The 17,447-nt window shown below is 57.4% G+C and overlaps 1 protein-coding gene across 4 annotated transcripts; it reads left to right on the top strand.

Annotated features, from left to right (window-relative positions):
- Positions 1-1,486: 1,486 nt before the first annotated feature.
- On the top strand, positions 1,487-17,155 carry LAT2 (linker for activation of T cells family member 2). 4 transcript variants are annotated; one of them, XM_032459520.1, is made up of 13 exons: positions 2,339-2,552; positions 6,487-6,609; positions 7,042-7,081; positions 10,653-10,696; positions 10,864-10,924; positions 11,179-11,216; positions 11,483-11,518; positions 11,603-11,633; positions 12,178-12,233; positions 13,276-13,338; positions 13,613-13,684; positions 14,108-14,228; positions 16,331-17,155. In XM_032459520.1, exons 2-12 carry the CDS (start codon positions 6,516-6,518, stop codon positions 14,209-14,211), a joined length of 639 nt encoding a protein of 212 aa, XP_032315411.1. In that variant the 5' UTR covers positions 2,339-2,552; positions 6,487-6,515; the 3' UTR covers positions 14,212-14,228; positions 16,331-17,155. The 4 variants fall into 4 exon arrangements, with proteins under 4 accessions (XP_032315413.1, XP_032315412.1, XP_032315411.1 ...); XM_032459523.1 differs by lacking the exon at positions 16,331-17,155 and adding an exon at positions 15,858-16,309 and having other exon boundaries at positions 2,446-2,552; positions 14,108-14,161; XM_032459522.1 differs by lacking the exons at positions 11,603-11,633; positions 16,331-17,155 and adding an exon at positions 15,858-16,309 and having other exon boundaries at positions 1,487-2,552; positions 11,483-11,498; positions 14,108-14,161.
- The last annotated feature ends 292 nt before the right edge of the window (positions 17,156-17,447 follow it).

Below are 17,447 nucleotides of genomic sequence, written 5' to 3'. Positions count from 1 at the left end.
ACCACCAAAAAAGGTCAGTTGGAGGAAGGCAGAGGAATGGGGAAACGTTCTAGATTCCGCTGGGTAGCGAGTTGACAACCAAGGATGAACGTCACAGGCGGCTGGGGATGAGGGAGGAGTGAAGCTTGTTTGCACCTTAGGAGTTGGGGGCGGCAGACAACTTTATAGGCCGCCTGCAGGGGCTTCTAGAATGTGTGCACCTTTCAAGGTGCATCTTACTGAAGAAAATTCATCACTTCCTGTGTGTGTGACCCCAGAAGGTTCTCAGCCTTGGAGTTGTTGACTTCTTAGAACTGCTTTACTACCTAGATGTCTTGCTACTGTAACAAGTGTGCACACAATTGACACTCAGCTGTGAGCTAAAAAGCCCTGTTTAAATAGCTCTGTTGGGAGTGATGAAAACTCTAGAGATGGACAGTGGTGATGGTAATATAACACTGGGAATGTGATCAATGCCGCTGAGTTGCACACTTCAAAGTGGTTAAAACAGTAAGTTTTGTGTTACATATATTTTGTCACAACTTGCAAAAAATGTAATATACCAAAAGTCATTTGAATTGGGGAAAAAAACCTAAGTTCACTAGCAGTTATATAATGACACAAAATGTCTAGTTTTTTAAAACTTCCTTTCTAACTCACAAGTGAATGGTCTATAAGTAAAATGGAACTTGGAGGAATTTGAGAATTGCCTAGGAAGGGGGCCAGATCCTCCTTCCACTGAGGTCTGAAAAGGATCTTTGGATTGACGGGCCCATTTCTGTAAATGGAAAACAGGCTCAGAGAGGGTCCTCGAGGGCTCCTAGGTCCCCCTGTGGATGGACCCTGAGACTTTGTCGGTGGTTGGTGGTCACTTCTCCAGCACCTGCCATCGCTAAGGAAGGCCCACGAATCCAGTGTGGAGAACAGAACTTCATGCCCAGTGGACGTGTTGGAGCTCCTGTCAGTCTCTGGGCAGGAAACCCTGGGGAGGCACGTAGTCCAGGGATGGATAGAAACCGATAGGCTGGTCCCAGTGGGTGAGGAGGGGCCAGGCAGTCCCAGCAAGGACCTGCATTTGTGGTTGGTGAAAAGACAATGAGCTTTGGAGGCTTTGGAATCTGGGTTCAAATCCAGCTTAGCCTCTATAAGCCTTCAGTCAGCTCGCCTGAATAAGAAACCCAAGGTCTCCCTGGCAAGAGTTGCTGTGGGACTTCCCCACATGGAACAAAGGAGGGGCCATGATTCACAGGCACAGGTTTGAGAGTTGGTTGAGGTTGGCTTTAGTCCTAGTGCCACCTCGTGCAGGGGACGGGGTCAACAACTGGTGCTTAGGGCCTGCAGGATCTCCCAAAAACTCCGGTCCCTGCACCACCCTTCTCCACCGGGTGGCAGCATCGGGTGCCCAGACCCTGGGTTTCGTTTCGGTTCCTGCTGAACCTCTCGTCTGCACTTCCACCCTCTCCTAGCTGGGCCTGTGAAGTCTGGGCCACCCGGAACTGGGGCTGAAAGAGAAACCCCATCCCAGCAGATAGGGGCCCCAGAGCTGGGGAACCAGGTTCTGAGATGCCAGACTGATGGGTGTTGGGGACTCTTGGGGGCTTCCCTGGGGTGCCTAGCAGGTGGGGTGCCACTAAGAGTTCGGTGGCCTTAGGCAAGTTACGTAGTGACCAGTAACAGGGGGTGCTGAAGGACACTTGGTGTGGGGGCACTCGTCTCTCTAACAGGGAGGGAACCGGCGCCCAAGCAGCAGGTAGTCAGAGCGGGGCCGCACTCACCCTGCCCCTGCGCTCACCCTGCCCCGTGCCTGCCCGAGGCCTGGCTCCATGCCTCCGTGAGCCTCATCTGGAAAATGGGGATGAGGAGGCTCCCAGGACTGGAGGAATCGTGATTGTCCCTTCTGTCCTTCAGCCTGGTCCCTGTCCCACTTCCTCTGATGCCAGAGGCTGCCCCTCCTGCGTCCATCTGCCTCTGTCTCTGGCCCTTTGTCATGTCTGGCCCAGCGTGCATCTGCCGCTGTCTCTGCCTGTCCACCCAGGTGTCGTGTTCTGTGTGTGTCTGTATTTCTCATTCTCTTCCTGCACATATATCTTTTTCTCCCTGTGTGTGTGTCTTTCTGGTTTTCTTCCTTTGTGTTTTCAGTGTGGATGTGTATTTATGTGTCTGTGTGTTTTTAGTGTGCATCTCTCTGGGCCTTCCTACTCTTTCGCTGCCTGTGTGTGTCTATGGGAGCCCCCACATTTCATTCTTTTTCTCCCTGTCCCTCTGTGTGTGTTCCTCTCCATGAGACGTGTGTGTGTGTGTGTATTTACTGTGTGTTTTGTGTGTGTGTCCACATCCTTCTGTTCTCTCTGTGCCTGTCTGTCTCAGTCTCTCTCTCTCTCTCTCTCTCTGCCGCCGTCTGTTAAGCGCAGGGCCTGTCCAGCAGAGCAGCGGATGTGAGGGATGATTCAGTGGCTGACAGGAAGCCCTCCGCCTTGCCTGCTGCCCGCCAGTATCTGTGGCGTTGGCATCGGCTCGGGCAGGTGTGTGGGCTCAGGATGAGGTGGCCGCAGTGAGGAGTCCCCCGCTCTCAGGTAAGCCTTTCCCAGGGGTGCCTGGAGACTGGCCCCAAGGCAGGGGTCTTGAGGCTGTTCCCCTGACACCCCATGGGGGTGGGAGTGGCCCTGCTGGCCCAGCAGGAACACTTGGCTGCCCGCTGGGTGGGCTGAGAAGAAGCCTGGATGCCTGGAACCCTCTCCCTGGGTCCCAGTCCTGTCCTGGTGCCCCTGGTTAGGGAACCTTCACCCAGACCCTGTGGCACTAGAAGGGCAGCTGTTTCTGGGGCTCCAGCCTCCCCAGGCCAGCCTGTACAGCCCTGGGAAGCCCTTGGGGCAGTCCCATCACTTCCAAGGACTGGTGAGGGGCCAGGACAGCGGCTCCGCGGGCCCCAGCCCATGAACCATGGTTTCTTTGTCTGTAAAATGGGACCGTAACATCCCTGCCACAGGGTTACAGGAGATGGGTGAGACACTACAGACAAACAGGACTGGGTCCTACCCCAGGCCAGGGGGAAGCAGCTGTCCCAGCCGCCCCCACCCAGCCCCTGCCCGGCCGCCTGCTCTCTGCTGGGGGAGTCAGAGAAATGGTAGGCCCTGGGGTGCTCCTGGTGCCCCGCTCTGGCAACAGGTGGCCCCGGCCTTTACCACCCATCACCTCTGCTCCGGAACAAGGGCTGCCCAGGCCCCTACACCAGCCACCTGAGCGTTAAGAACCTCCTCTAGAGGCCTCTGGGTCAGCCTCATCTGAACGCCAAGGTTATTTGGGAAAATGGAGCAGAGCCCAGCGGGTGGAGCCTTCCCAGGTCCCTGACCAGAATCTTTGGCTTCACCCCTCGGCCCATAGCCTGACCTTCAGGCCTGGTGGGCCTCAGTTTCCCCACCCACTGCATGAGGAGGGCTGGGAGCCTGGGCAGGACGGTCTCCAAGGCCTTTTGGGGTGAGAGGCTGGGGGCTGAGGCGCCCTCAGCCCGGCCGAGACGAGAGCTTGTCCGCCATTGGCTTGTTGCCAACCTTGTTCATCTGAAAACGGCCCACTTCCCTTTCTGCTATTTTGGCCTGCAGGCCACGGGCTGTGGCGGCCTCCCCTCCCCTCCCCCAGCCCTGCCTGGCCCCTGGGGGCCCTCCTGGGGCTGCCGGCCTGCCTCTGCTGTGGCCCAGCTCCTCTCCCCCACCCCCACCTGCCCTGCCTGCTGTCAGACCTGGGTGGGAAAGCGAGGAGAGAGGGTAGGTGCATTCAGTCTAGGGGGCAGCCACTGCGTTTTCCTCAAATGGGTTTCTCTTTTTAAAAATATTGTGTGATTCTTGAAAACGCAATGTAAGAAAGTGTTTACAGAAGAAAGAAATGTAGGCCTTGGAGTCAGTCTGCCCCACTTGTGGCTCCTGGCTCTGTGACTGGCCGCTGTGTGACCTTGGGCAGAGTGCTCACCTCTCTGAGGCTCCCTCTCATCCCTTGGAAGAAAGGAGCTGGTGTCTCCAAGGTGACGCTATGCGTATCTGTGACAACAAAGGAACTAGGGCAATGGCCACACTGTCCTTCAAATCCTAGCCCCACCCTGGGCCCGAGCACGACACCCCACATGGGGCAATGGAGGGGGGCTCAGGCTTGCGTGTCTGGGGGACCAGGCCGGGAGGGCTTCAGGTAAGGTTGCCCCACACTGTTCGCTGCAGGCCGTCCAGGCAGCTCTGGCCCTGACAGGCTACAGCTGCCCCTTCCCATTCCACAGGGACTGTGACGATGGCAAGTCACGGTGGTCACAGCCACGCTCGCCCCACTAGCCTGCACTGGCAGCTTACAGGCGTCACCTCAGTGCCGGGCCTCACATGAGGGTCGAGTGTCATTATTTAACAGGGGTAACCGAAGGCTGGGGATGCTGGGGTTGAACAGCTGGGGCAGACTTTGTGTTCTCATGCTCCCCTCTCTTCTCTCACCCAGTGCCAAGTTGGTGGAGATGGACCAGGGCTGGGGGCACCTCATCCTGGAACAGCAGGGCCTGGGGAGCAAGAGGGCTCTCTGATGCTCAGGGTAGGGAGGGCAGCCCAGGTCCTGCGGCCTTGACGGCCAAGACAAGAGTGTGGACTTGCTCTTGGGGTCTTAAGTAGACCCTGGGGGTGGCCAGAGCTGGACCCTCATCCTGGCTTTTTTTGAGAGCATGCGTGCAACCCTCCTGTGTCTGTACCAGAATCTCCTCTGGGGGCAGAAGGAGTCTCTGTCTTGACCAACGGACAAAGGTGTCAAGGGTGGGAGCGCGTAGGAACTATCCAAACCAGCCAGCGGGAAGTAAGGCCCTCCGCAGGTTTCTTTCCTGGAAGCCCTGACCAGGCTGGACATGTTTGCCTCTCCAACAACTCTTTGAGGAAGGCACTGGGTTGATCCCCATTTTATAGATGAGAAAACTGAAACCAAAAGACTCTGAGGCACAGGCAGGCATGCCCCCTCCAAGACCAGGTGCTCCCAGCCTCTCACAGTCTGAGATGGACTTGGGCCACGGCCAGAGCCCCGGGAGGGAGCCGGCTCCGGGGCAGCCACACAGCGTAGAGCAAGGCTGGGGAGGGACGAGGGTGAGCAGGCTTGGAGGGAAGTGCCCAGGGTCTGAGGGGAGGGAGAGCAGAGATCCCCTGGACAACATCCTGGGGTGACTGGGTCATCCTTTGTCCTCGTGTGGTGGCCGCCTGGTCATGAGGTCTGCGAATTCTCATGTTCCTGCTGATTCACTTGGTGTTTGGGGAAAGGAGAGGTGATTTCTCAGTGAGGGGCCCCTGACCAAGGCTCAGCCCTGCACAGGGATTCCTTGTCATCTTTGCCACAGGGATTCAGGAAGCTCGGAGTAGTGAGGGGACAGCCGGATGCGGTGCAGGTCTTGGGGGCAACCAAAATAGGTGTACAAAGCTCAGTTCTCCTCAAGCCTCGCCTTCCCAGTTGTGAAGTGGGGAGCAGCCCTCCCTCCTCCCAGGCGGCCGAGGCGGGAGGAACAGGTGTGCACGGAGTGGACACTCCGTAGTGTGGGCTCCACGTGCCCACCCCAGGGCCCGGCTCCCTCAGGACCCCCTGCTGCCCTCAGCTCTGTCCCTGGGCGTTGTGAGGGGGCTGAATCTCCTTATAGCTGCAGCGGTTCTCCCTGGAAGGTCCCTCCAGGGGGCCTTGCGTTCACCAGGCCGTCGTGTGCTACCTGGGTCTTCATCGAGGCCTGGCGATCACAGCTTGGCCCCGAGGCTGGGACCAGCCGCTGACCAAGAAGCAGCTTCTTGGCCTGACTACCCAGCACATCCCATCCCCAGACGCCAAGGTCCCTCTGCCCAGGCGCCCTTCTCCCCCTCATGCTCTCAGGCCCATATCTTCTGAGAAGCTTTCCTGACCTCCCTCCTCCCGGCGCCCAGGACAGGAGGAATCCGGGCAGATGGGGGTTTTAGGAGTGGAAATCCCACCTCCAGCTTCCCCGGGAGGCCATGGGCGGGTGGGTGGCAGCTGCTGGGGCTCCCGTGCAGACGAGGCCATGGACTCTGAGCTTGGGGAGCAAAGTCGGGTTTGCAGGAGGCAACAGGATGCAGTGGGCAAGCCAGTGTTAGGGTCTGGAGGCCGAAGTTCCAATCCTGTCTCTCCCCTTAGCAGCTATGGGATCTCCAACTTCCGTGTCTCTGTGGGGGAAGTAGCCCGAGCCTCTCCCTCAAATGGCAGTTGGGTGGACTAAGCGAAGGCGGGGTGGGAGTGTGTACGACCGCGTGGCCCCATCTGACAGGTCTCCATAACCCTCCAGCACTTCCCCAGTGTTGACGATGGCCCCGGGGTGTTGGGGGTGTGGGTCGGGGGTCAGATGGGAGAACGGGGCTGGTTCTCTCGCAGCCCAGTCCTGGAGGGAGGGACTGGGCTCAGCTGAGGGGCTGTCAGGGGACAGTGGGGGTCAGAAACCTGGGGTTCCTGGAGGGGGCGACCCTGCAGCCCCCCACTCCGGCTCACGGTGCCCCCACGTTGCAGCCCCGCAGGAGGAGTGGCCAGGAGCGGACATGGGCACGGAGACGGAGCTGCTGTGGCCGGGGGCGGCCCTGCTGCTGCTGCTGGGGCTGGCGGCCGGCCTGTGCGCGCGCTGCTCCCGCCCAGGTAAAGGCTGGGGGTCATGGGCGGCAGGGAGGAGAGGTCGGGGTACCCAGAGACCCTCTCAGGCCCAGACCTGGCTGCAGTCGGAAGGGGCAGTCAGATACGCCTCAAGAGGCAGAAGTGAAACCCCGGGAGGCCAGCCCCTGAACCGGCTCTGAAGACAGCGGGGCCAGGTCACCGGCGTGAGTCCGGGGCAGACAGATTGCACTGGACAAGGGAGGGGAGGCTGAGCTGCCTGTGGCGTCCGCCTTGTCTCTTAAATGACTGGTGAGCAAATCCCGCCAGTGTCAGGTGGCCCCCCGTGATTGGCAGCTTGGCTCCCATATCCGGTCTGAGGCCTGCACAGGGCACAGGGGAGACAAGATGGGGGAGGCCTCGGATCTCAGTTCCCACTCCAGCCCCCGGATGCTTGCTAATCTGGTCCTGTTCTTGCAGGTGCAAAGAAGTCCGAGAAAATCTATGAGCAGAGGAGCCTGTGAGTGTCTCAGTGTCCCCAGGTGGCTGACTTTGTGTGCCCTGGGCATGGGCATCCCCTTGGGCCTCCCCACCCCCATCCCTCACCCTTCACTCAGACCTCCTCCATGCCTGGCTCTAGTGGTCCTAAGTGGTTAGGGGAGAGAGAGGGGGCGCCCAGAGGGTGCCCAGACCCTGCCCTATCCTGGCCAGGGAGGGTTTTAGGAAGAGGGGATACCACACTCCAGCTAGCCCGGGAGCATCTCCAGAAACCCCCGCTGTGACCCCAGCCCAGGGGAGCCTGCGGTGCCAGGGCTGGGGGTTGACGGAGGAATCCTGCCCTCCTGGTACAGTGGGATTTGGGGGAGCAGGGGATAGAGACTGGGTACTGTGTCCAAATCTCCCCTGGAAAATGCTAAAGGAACTCAGAGGACAATGTATGGTGTGTTCCCTAGGGGATCAGAGAAGGCCTGACTGAAGGATTTTAAGAGAAAATGAAGGCAGAAGGGGACATTCTAGAGGGAGAGGGCAGAGCAGTGGGCAGTCACTGACTTAGGGCCAGGGTCGACACTGTCTTGGGGATGAAGGGGCAGGTGTGAGCATGTCTTGCAAGAGATGAGCTGACTGTGGAGGAAGGAGGGCCTTGGCTGTGGGGTGAGGCCTTGTCCTTTGTCCTAAGAGGCCAAGAGGAGCCACAGAAGAGCTGGAAGCAAGGAGGTGGGGGTGGAGATGAAACGGGGTCACTGACCCCAGGCAGAGTGGCAGGACCCAGGCAGGATGGGGTTCCAGGCACCTTGGGGACAGGCTGGCCGCTCTGTGAGCCCGGGGAGGGTCATGGTGTTGGGCACTGCAGATCAGGGGGCTGACCCAGGAACACCCACCAGGCAGGAGGGCAGTGGCCAGTGGTGTGTCCTACAGTGAGTGGCAGAGGCTCTGAGACCTGTGTGCTCACGTGTGCACAGGCCTGCACACCCACTCACATCCACAGTCTCCTCATGCACTTGCTCATGCGTGCACTTCTCACACTTGCTTGCACGCCTGGGCAGGCACTCACATACAAACTTGAACACACACCCTTTCTCATTTCCTTTTGCAACTGAAAAACCACAATGATATTTTAAAGCAGAATTTTCCCATCCATGCCCACCCTTGGGGCCAGGGCTGGACCTTCCCAGGCTTTGAGGGTCACTTGGTTCTCTGGATCATCAGCCCACAACCTCCACTAGGGGTGAGCTGGGCTCCCCTGGTGCCCCCCACACCCCTGCCCCAAGGCAAGTTCCTCAATACCTCCCCTCTCCCCTCCTCCCTCAGTTCCTGCCCACTCCAGGCCCCTGATTAATCTTAGAACTGTAGATGGTCAGAGCCACAAGTTAAAACTCGTCAGTCACGTGGGAGGTGGGAAAACTGGGCCTGGATAGGGGGAAGCGGGAGGGGAGACTTGAATTCTCCCCGCCTCAGTTGTGTTCAGTCCTACCAGCCTACATGAAGCAACTGCTGTGTGTGCCAGGCCCACCTCCTGCATCACTTCCCCTGGGAAACCATGCTTGGCTCTCTTCTGTGGATTTAAGGCATCCTTCCTGAATCAGGTCACCCTGACCCCCAGCTCTCCAGGAGCTCCTAGCAGGCTGGGCCAGGTCCCCACTCTGATCCAGGGGAGGAGCCCAAATTGCCTTAATGATTAGCTAATCTGCTCCACTATTTTAGTGGTGGCTTCCATTCTCAAGGGCACTTCATGGTCCAAAATGGCAGCTAGAGCTCCCGCCCTCATCTCTGCATTCCAGGCAGTAGTAAGAGCAAATGAGAAGGACAAAAAGGGTGCACCCCAGTTGGCAGTGTCTCCTTTAAGGAGCTTTTCTGAAAGTCCCAACACCCTTGGTTTGCATTTCATTAATCAGGGCTTAAATATGTGGTCACACTTAGGTGCAAGGGAGGCTGGGATATATAGCCCTTTGTTTTTAATTGAGGCAATACTGGTTTATAACACTGCATGTTTCATGTGCTCAACATCATATTTCTACTTCTGTATACCCCACAGTTTGCTCACCATCAAAACTAGTTTCTATCTGTCACCACTACAGTTGATCCCTTTTACCCATTTTTCCCTCCCCTCCCCCACCCCCTCTAGTAACCACTACCCTGTTCTCTGTGTCTATGTGTTTGTTTTGGTTTGGTTTGTTCATTTATTTTTGGTTTTTTTTTTTTAATATATTCCACATATGAGTGAAGTCATATGGATTTTTTCTTTCTCCATCCAACTTATTTCACTTAGCATAATACCCTCAAGTTCCACCTATGTTGTTGCAAATGGCAAGATTTCATCTTTTCATAGCTGAGTAGTATTCTGTTGTGTATATATATGACATCGTCTTTATCCATTCATCTGTTTTTTTTTTAATTTTCCAAACAATTTTATTGAAATGTACCAAGAGTACTTTTTTAATCCATTCATCTTTGATGGACACTTAGGTTGCTTCGCTATCTTGGCTATTGTAACTAATGCTGCAATGAACATAGGGGTGCAGATACCTTTTCAAATTAGTTATTTCATATTCTTTAGATAAAAACTCAGAAGTAGGATAGCTGGGTCATACGGCAGCTCTTAGTTTTTTGAGGACTCTCTATACTATTCCACAGTGGCTGCGCCAATTTACATTCCCACCAACAGTGCACGAGAGTTCCCTTTTCTCCACATCCTCACCAACACGTGCTATTTCGTGCCTTGTTGGTAACAGCCATTCTAACAGGCGTGAAATGATATTTCATGGTGGTTTTGATTTGCATTTCTCTAATAATTAGTGATGTTGAGCATCTTTTCATGTGCCTGTTTGGCCATCTGTGTCTTCTTTGGAAAAATATCTGTCTATTCAGCTCCTCTGCCCATTTTTTAATCAGGTTGTTGAGTTGAATGACTTATTTATATATTTTGAATATTAACCCCTTATCAGATATATCATTTTCAAATATCTTTTCTAATTAGGTTGTCTTTTTGTTTTGTCAGTGATTTCCTTTGCTGTGCAGAAGGTTTTTAGTTTGATGTAGTCCCATTTATTGGAAAATATAGTCTTTTAGATGGGCATGTGGCTGTGTAAATAAAAATCAGGGTTCTGTTTCAAAGGAAGAAAGGAACTCTGGGTGACGGTTAGGTACCTAGCTGTGTCTGCTAAGCTTTGAATTTGCTCACCACATCTCAAGAGGGCCGTGCTCTCTTGGGAATGTTAAACGCTCCTGGGTGGTAGGTCGTGGGGGCAGCCTCTTTGTCGCTCCTGATTGAAGTCACTGCCCTAGTCCTGTCCACAGATCCTCCTGACCATCTCTAGGGTCCTGGGGAAGCTGGGTGAGGGCATGGGTCTGGCTGGCAGCTGGCTCCAGCCCAGGGCCATGTGAGAAGGGTGGGCACCGATGGGCAGGGCAGGGAAGCAGTCTAGAAAAGGGGGCATTGGGAAGCCCTGGATCTGGCCCTGGAGGGCCAGCAGCCACTCCTCACTCTCGCCCTGGTCTGTCCCTCGTCCCTGTCTGTCCATTTCTCCTGTCTCTCTGTCCCTGATGCTGTGGGAGGCCAGGCCCTGGCTCAGCACAGCTTCTTGTGTTTCCAGGCAAGAGAATCAGCAAAGCTTTGCAGTGGCCCGGACCTACACCTGTGAGTCCCCGGACAGAAGGGTCCAGGGCCGCGCTTGGGATTGAGGGTGTTCCGTCCCTGTTGTTCTGAGGCTGGGGGCCAGGCCCAAGCTTGTGGGATGCTGGGGTGAGGGGACTGTGCTGGCCAGCAGACCTGGGGCCCAGCCAACATCCCCTCGTCCTTTGCAGTGGTCAGGGAGGCCTGGCCAGGGACCCCGGTGGGCACATCCTCTGGTGCGGAGTCAGCAAGGTAGGAATGAGCCTCCTATCCCAGGCCCAGAGGGGTCCCAGCCCCCCGGACGTGATGAGAAGGGCCCTGGGGGTCCCCACCTTGCTGAGCCCAGGCCGAGACCTTGTTCCTTCCTTGGATCTCAGAGCCCCAGTTCTGATTCTGAGGGCCCCACGGGGGTGCTGTGGGGCTGTGGCCTCCAGACTCCCAGAAAGCCTGGGGTCTCTCCCCCACAGCCCATCCTCAGCCCCTCCCCCCCCACACACCCCGTGCAGGAAGGACAAGCTGCTGCGGTTCTCCCCCAGCCTCGAGGGTGAGTGACACAGGGCTGGGGTGGGGGGAAGTGGGACAGACAGGTGAAACCTGGCGGGAGGTGAGGTGCAAGGGAGGCCTCCCCAAAGGAGAGACACGTGAGCTGGGCTGGGAGGCCTGATGGGGCTGGCCTAGATGGGGAGGGGACGGAGAGCAGGTGAAAAGGTGTGAAGACTGGAAACACCTGGCTTCCTTGGTTGGCTGAGCTGGGAAGGGGTGGGGGCTGGGGAGCTGGCAATGAGCCAATGGGCCTGGCCTTTCTTTCAGATCCTTCTTCCCCCAGGTACCAGAACTTCAGCAAAGGTATGTGGGCTCCGTGGAAGAGGGGGCCATGGTGGGGGCCCACAGCCCCAGCTCAGGCCTAATTCTCACCTCCTCCTTCTGCAGGAAGCAGACACAGATCAGATGCAGCCTACATGTGAGCGGCCTTCTCCGGGCCCTGGCCACCTCCTCCCTGTCCTCGCCCGCCCCTGCCCTCAGCTTCCTTATGTGAGAATGGCTTCCTGCCCTGGAACCCGCTGGCCCAGGCAGGCTCTCTGTCACACTGTTTCCCCTCAGATGACCATGACTTTGTGGGGACAGGGACGCAGCCCTGCTCTGGGAGGGGCTGTCTTGTCCTGGTTCACCCAGTCAGAAAAGTTTCATGGAACCCCACAGAGGAAGGGCCTCCAGGATGCCAGCTTCCTCTCACGGCTGGGCAAACTTAGACCCAGGGCAGGAGGCGACTTGCCTAAGGTCACATGGTGAGGTGGCTAGAGCCAGGCTGCCACTCCCTCAGCCCAGGGTGGCTCAGGGGCCCAGGGAAGCAGGATGGGGGGATTGGGGGAGACCCTGGCCGAGCCCCCACGGGCTCTTGGGGACCTATGGCTGGAGCAGCCTTGGCCTCCCTGCCTCCTCATGAAGGCCCACCCCAACCATGGGCCTGCCCAGCACTTGGAGCTGTGTCTGTGTTTTCTTGCCAGAGACCCCATCACCATGGACTACTACAACTGGGGGCAGCTCCAGAAGCCCCTGGAAGGTGAGGCAGAGGACAAGGATGGGGAGAGGGAGGAGCTTAGCTTCAGAAGCCATATCCCTGGGTCCAGAAGTTGTTAGGAGGAGGTGGAGGAGGCCGGGCCTGGGTCTGGATCAATGGAGGAGTCAGGGGAGCTGAGGAGGCTGGCACTGCAGGCAGCAGCCCAGGTGTAGAGGAGGGAAGGGATGTGCCAGGGGTGGGGGCACCAGAGGGGGAGCTGAGGCCAGGGGGCAGGCTGGGCTGCTTGTCAGCCAGGCCCCGCTCAAGGCTGGACACGGGTGGGATCTCGGAGGAATGCCCTGCACGGTCCAGCCTTGCTGCTGACGCTGAGCCCTGTAGGCTCTGAGGATACTGGAATCTTTAACACCTTTGCTTTACAGAAAGAGAAACTGAGAACCGAGGGTAGGCAGTGCCTGCTGAGGACACAGGCCTGGGCTCTGGCCTCGGCCGGACTAGGGTGGGAAGGGGGTCCTCCTCTCCCGCTTGCCACTTCTAAATCGGGGAGGGGGCCCTCACTGCTCAGAACCTCTTTGACACAGATGGCTGCTGGGTGGGGAGGTGTTTACGGTTCAGTTCCCCCCTTGTGGCGATGTCGGGGTACCAGGCTCTGATACGCCACAACTAGCCGAGGCCTCTGGGCAAGGATCCTCTCTCAGCCTGCCCTCCTGCCTGAAGGATCCTGTCTCCAGATGACCTTAAGCCTGGTTCCTGTCTCTCTTTGGCCCTGGCAGCTCTCCCTGCCCCTCTTTGGCCAATAGAAACGGGCCTCCCTCCTCCAGTTATCCATCTTGGGCCTGATTACAGCCCTGTCCCCAGTCTCCTTCACCCAGTGCTTTGGGGGGTGACCTTGGAAGACCGAGGAGGGGACCAAGGTGAAGGCTGCTGGAGCCAGGCCAGCGCCCATGAAGAAGTTTGTTCAGGAGAATGTTTGAGGCCCTGGGGACCCAGAGGGCTGGGGCCTTGGCAGGACAGAGGGAGGAAGGAAGTGCCAGGCCTGTGGGGCAGGGCCCACCAGCATCCCATGCCCTTTCCCCTCTCTCTGCAGATGACGATGACACCAACTCCTATGAGAACGTGCTCATCTGTAAGCAAAATAAAACCGAATCAGGTGAGGCTGCTCGCGCTGGAGCTGGGCAGGGAGGCAGGCCTCCTCCACAAGCCCCACCTGCACACTTCACCAATCTCAGACCTTGTGTCCCAAGAGGAGGCTCCATCAGCCCCGGGTTCAGCGGGAAGACACTCGGGAGATCCCCCCTCCACCTCGGCCAGCATGAGGACGCAGGCTGACCCTCTGGAGGGGAGGCCATGGCACCTCACTGGCCTGAGGACCGGCCCTGGTGGCTGCCCCTCGGCCAGCCCCTCTCCTGGTGTTCTCCCTGCAGAGGACGAGGGGTCTGAGGACTATCAGAACTCAGCATCCATCCGGCAGTGGCGGGAGTCCAAGAGAGTCGTGGGTATGTGGCCAGAGTCCAGGTGCTCCGGAGTGGTCACCTTCAGGGCTCAAAGGGGCCTGGCGTGGGATGGACAGGCAGGAGGAGGGGGAGGAAGGGGAACTTCGGGATCTGGCGTGGGAGGGCAAGGCTGGGTGGGCTCCCCTGCAGTCATTCAGCTGATTCCATCAATGACTACAGAGGCTCAAACTGCGCTGCCTTCCAGCAGCACCGGGGCCTCCCAGCCGGCTGCCTGCCCAGCTGCGCGGTTGGAGTTGCACTCGCCCTGCTTCCAGAGCCAGACAAATCTCTGGCAAATCCCAGAGAGTGGGACAGGACACATCGTCCAGTGTAGCCTTTCTTGCGGGCTGCTTTGTGGTGTCCGGGGAAACAGGGGTGGATGTGTGTCCGTGTGAGCCACCTGACCGTCTGCCCACTGATCTGCAGAGCCAGTCCTGAGGGAAGCACCTCCCTCCCTGGCAGGAAGCCCGGATGAGGACAGTGGGGAGCCTGATTATGTGAATGGAGACGTGGCAGCCACAAAAGCCTAAGGAAGATCTGGAGGAAGGTATGGTTCAGGGCGGTGGGCCACATTTCAAGGGAAAAGCTGGGGCTGGAGGAGCCTTGGTGGGGCAGCACACCTGGGTGCTGAAAAGGGGTGGTTCCGTGGGGTTCCCGAGCAGCCCCCACTCCTGCGGCTGGTGTGGTGAGGTGACAGATTCACGGCAGGCACAGAGTCTCAGGCCGAGTGGGTGTCAGGCAGGTCAGGCTGGTAGGTCGTGGATGGGGTGAAGGGGTGTTTCTGCAACCTTAGGCAAGCGAACTAACCTCCTGGGACCTATTTTCTCACTTGCAATATGGAGCTAGTGGGACCTGCATCTTAGATGAGACCCTGCACAGGAAGTATGACCCAGGAAGGCTCGCCTGTGCTGGACTCAGGGGTGTGTGCAGGACTGGGAGGTGACGGTGCCAAGAGCTCACATATACCATCTCTTAGTGCCCCAAAGGCTCAGAGCGGAGACAAGCCACCTGCCCGAGGCCACACTTTAGAGTGAGCACTCAGACATTGGAGCCCAGGCCCTGCCACCCTGGAAGGCTGCCCAAAGTCCCGATCTGGGGGGCACAGCAATCCTCTCAGTGGGTGGCAGGCCTGGGCCGTTCGAGAACCAGCAACAGGATCAGCTGCAGAAGTTTAAGCCCAACGTGCAGAGCCCACCATTCATTGACTGACCCAGTAGTTAGCGGGCGCCTTCCAGAGGCAAGCCGGCCTCAGGTGCTGGGGACACAGTAATAAACAGAATGCACACAACTCCCTGTCCGCTTAGAACAGATGTTCTGGTGGGAGAGAGAAAACAGAACCAGTCGGAAGATAAGAGAACAGAAAAGGAATACGGCACATTAGGTGGTGGGAAGAGGCAGGGAGGAACGTGGGGTGGGCACGGTGCTGCAATTTAAGCAGGGCAGGGCAGCAGGGAGCCTTTCAGAGCTCCCCTCCCCACCCCTCGGGGGGAGGACACCCAGGCAGGGAGACCAACAAAGGCTGCCTGGCAGGAGTGTGGGTCTGACGACCCAGGGGGTGTGGGCGGAGTGATGGGGGGGGCGGCAGGGGTCAGGGGAGGCGGCAGGAGGTGGGCAGGGCCAGCACCTGTGTTTTCTGAGACGGGGGATGTGTGCAGCACAGGGAGGTCGGGAGCAGAAGAGTGACCTGATGTTTCTAAAGGCTCACTGGCTGCCGAGCAGAGACACGGACACAGGGGGCGGAGTTGGGTCAGGGAAACCAGGCAAGAATCTAGGGAGGCGGTGGTGGAGGCAGATTTGGAGTGATCTGTGGCATCAGTGGGGTCCAACTCACATGCTGGGTGCTGGGGGCGAGTCAGAGGGGAGCTGAAGAGTCCTGCAAGTTTGTGCCTGAGTGATGAGAGGACGTCACTTTCTGCAACTGAGATCCAGGAGGCTGCAGGGGGCAGGTTTTGAGGGCAGGCCTGTTAAGTTGGAGATGCCCACGCAGGGGAGATGTGAAATGGGTGTCTAGAGAGCCGTGCCTGGGTTCAGGGAGAGGGCAGGGGCGGAGAGGTTGCACAGGTCTTTAAGACGAAAGAAATCTAAGTATCTTGTACGCTGACGAATGATAGGGAGGTTAAGTTTGGGGTCAGGCTACAGCCGGCTGGGATCACACCCCGGACCTCGCACAGAGAAGGGTCTGAACTCCACAGGCTGGCGTCCACAGTGGCCCAACAAGACCAGAGCGGCCCAATCCCTGTGTTTTAGTCAGTTGAAGGGCTGCCAGGTAAGGCGGAGGGCAGAGTGGGGTTAGAACCTGATACCCTCAAGTCGGGTCCCTTCTGGGTTCGAGGGGAGAGGACGCATCTCGATGGTACTGGTCACAGGACACGTGCAAGTGAAGGCAGTGCAGAGGGTGTTCCTACACCCGACAGGTAGGAATAAGGACCGAGGAGCAGGCAGGGTTTTAAACGAAAAGCAGAAGCTCCTGGAATAAGAAACATGCTTAATTTTTAAGGCTGCTTGACAGGCAGGTTCTCTGCTCACTGGATGCTAACCATCACTGGGCATCCTCCGCTGACCTGAGCAACTGCTCCGGGGCTGAAGGGACAAAGCGTCAAGCCAGGTGAACCTTTCCCTCTTAACAAATGCTTTTCTTCTTCATTGAAGGAGCCAAGGAACCACTTACTGCCTCTCCAGGATCCCTTCTCCAGAGCTGCTCAGCTTCTAGACTCCATGTGGCTACTTCTGGGAGGGGCACCAACATGTTCAGGGGACCATCCATCTGGCCACGGGGCACCCAGCCCGGGGAAACAAGTTACATACAGACTGGCCCTCTGACCCGGCTCCTGCGGGCTGGGCAGAGCCCAGGGCCAAGGGTGGCTCCCACTGTGCTAGGGTGCCCAGGACTTCAGGCACTCGCATCCCCTTAACTATACTTAAAACATCGTACTACATGGGTGTTCTTTGTGTCCTTTTTCGCTTTGGATTTTGATCCCAAATTGCTTACTAATGTCAGTTGCTGGGATAATCTTTGTGATAAGCTTGTACAGTTAATTTATATAAGCGGAGCCGTATTTAATATTCTGCATTCCAGGGTAGAGGTTGTGTCTATCTATCTTGTCTCCTCTGAGCATTACAGGTACTTAACTTCAGCAAGCAGTGAGGCGGAGCCCTGGCGCTCCTTTCTTTGGGTCTCAGTTGACTGAATTAGAGATGAGGCCAAGCCGTCTTTGTGACCCTTCAGTGGGAGTGTCTGCTGTGGACAAGGCATGTCACAGTTCTAGGGGATGGGCAAGCAGAGTGGGGGTGACCTGGAGGGGCACCCCACAGTTGCCCTGAGGCCCTCAGCTGACTGGGCAGAAACATGACTATCTCATGGGAAGGGCGGGGGGGCCCAAGGGACCTTCTGAGTCAGAAAAGCCAGAGTCAGCGAAACAAAATGCCTCCTCCAACAGAAACATCTCAATAAACTGTTGTTCCAGTTTAAGAGCAGTGATTCTCCTGTGTCTGCTTTCCCTGCTTCGCACAGAACCTTCTATAGGAATGAAGGTTAGGCCTCTCGTTTCATAGAAGGGACCCTGAGGCCCAGAGAGAAGGCGGGGGACAGGAACTTGGTCCAGAGTCCAGGCCTTGTTCCAGATGCTGCACTGATTCTTTCCACGAGAAGTTAATGCTGCAAGTTAGGAAATCAGAAAAAACATCTAGAGCACAGTGGATGGCCCCTTCTCCCTTCACGCCCTGCAGTCCTGGCCTCAGCAGGGAGAGGACGGCGCAGGCCTGAGCA

Source organism: Camelus ferus, chromosome 18 (assembly GCF_009834535.1).
Source record: "Camelus ferus isolate YT-003-E chromosome 18, BCGSAC_Cfer_1.0, whole genome shotgun sequence".
Lineage (NCBI taxonomy): Eukaryota > Metazoa > Chordata > Mammalia > Artiodactyla > Camelidae > Camelus > Camelus ferus.
The sequence above is the reverse complement of the archived record's forward strand: the minus strand, read 5'-3'. Positions and strand labels throughout refer to the sequence as shown.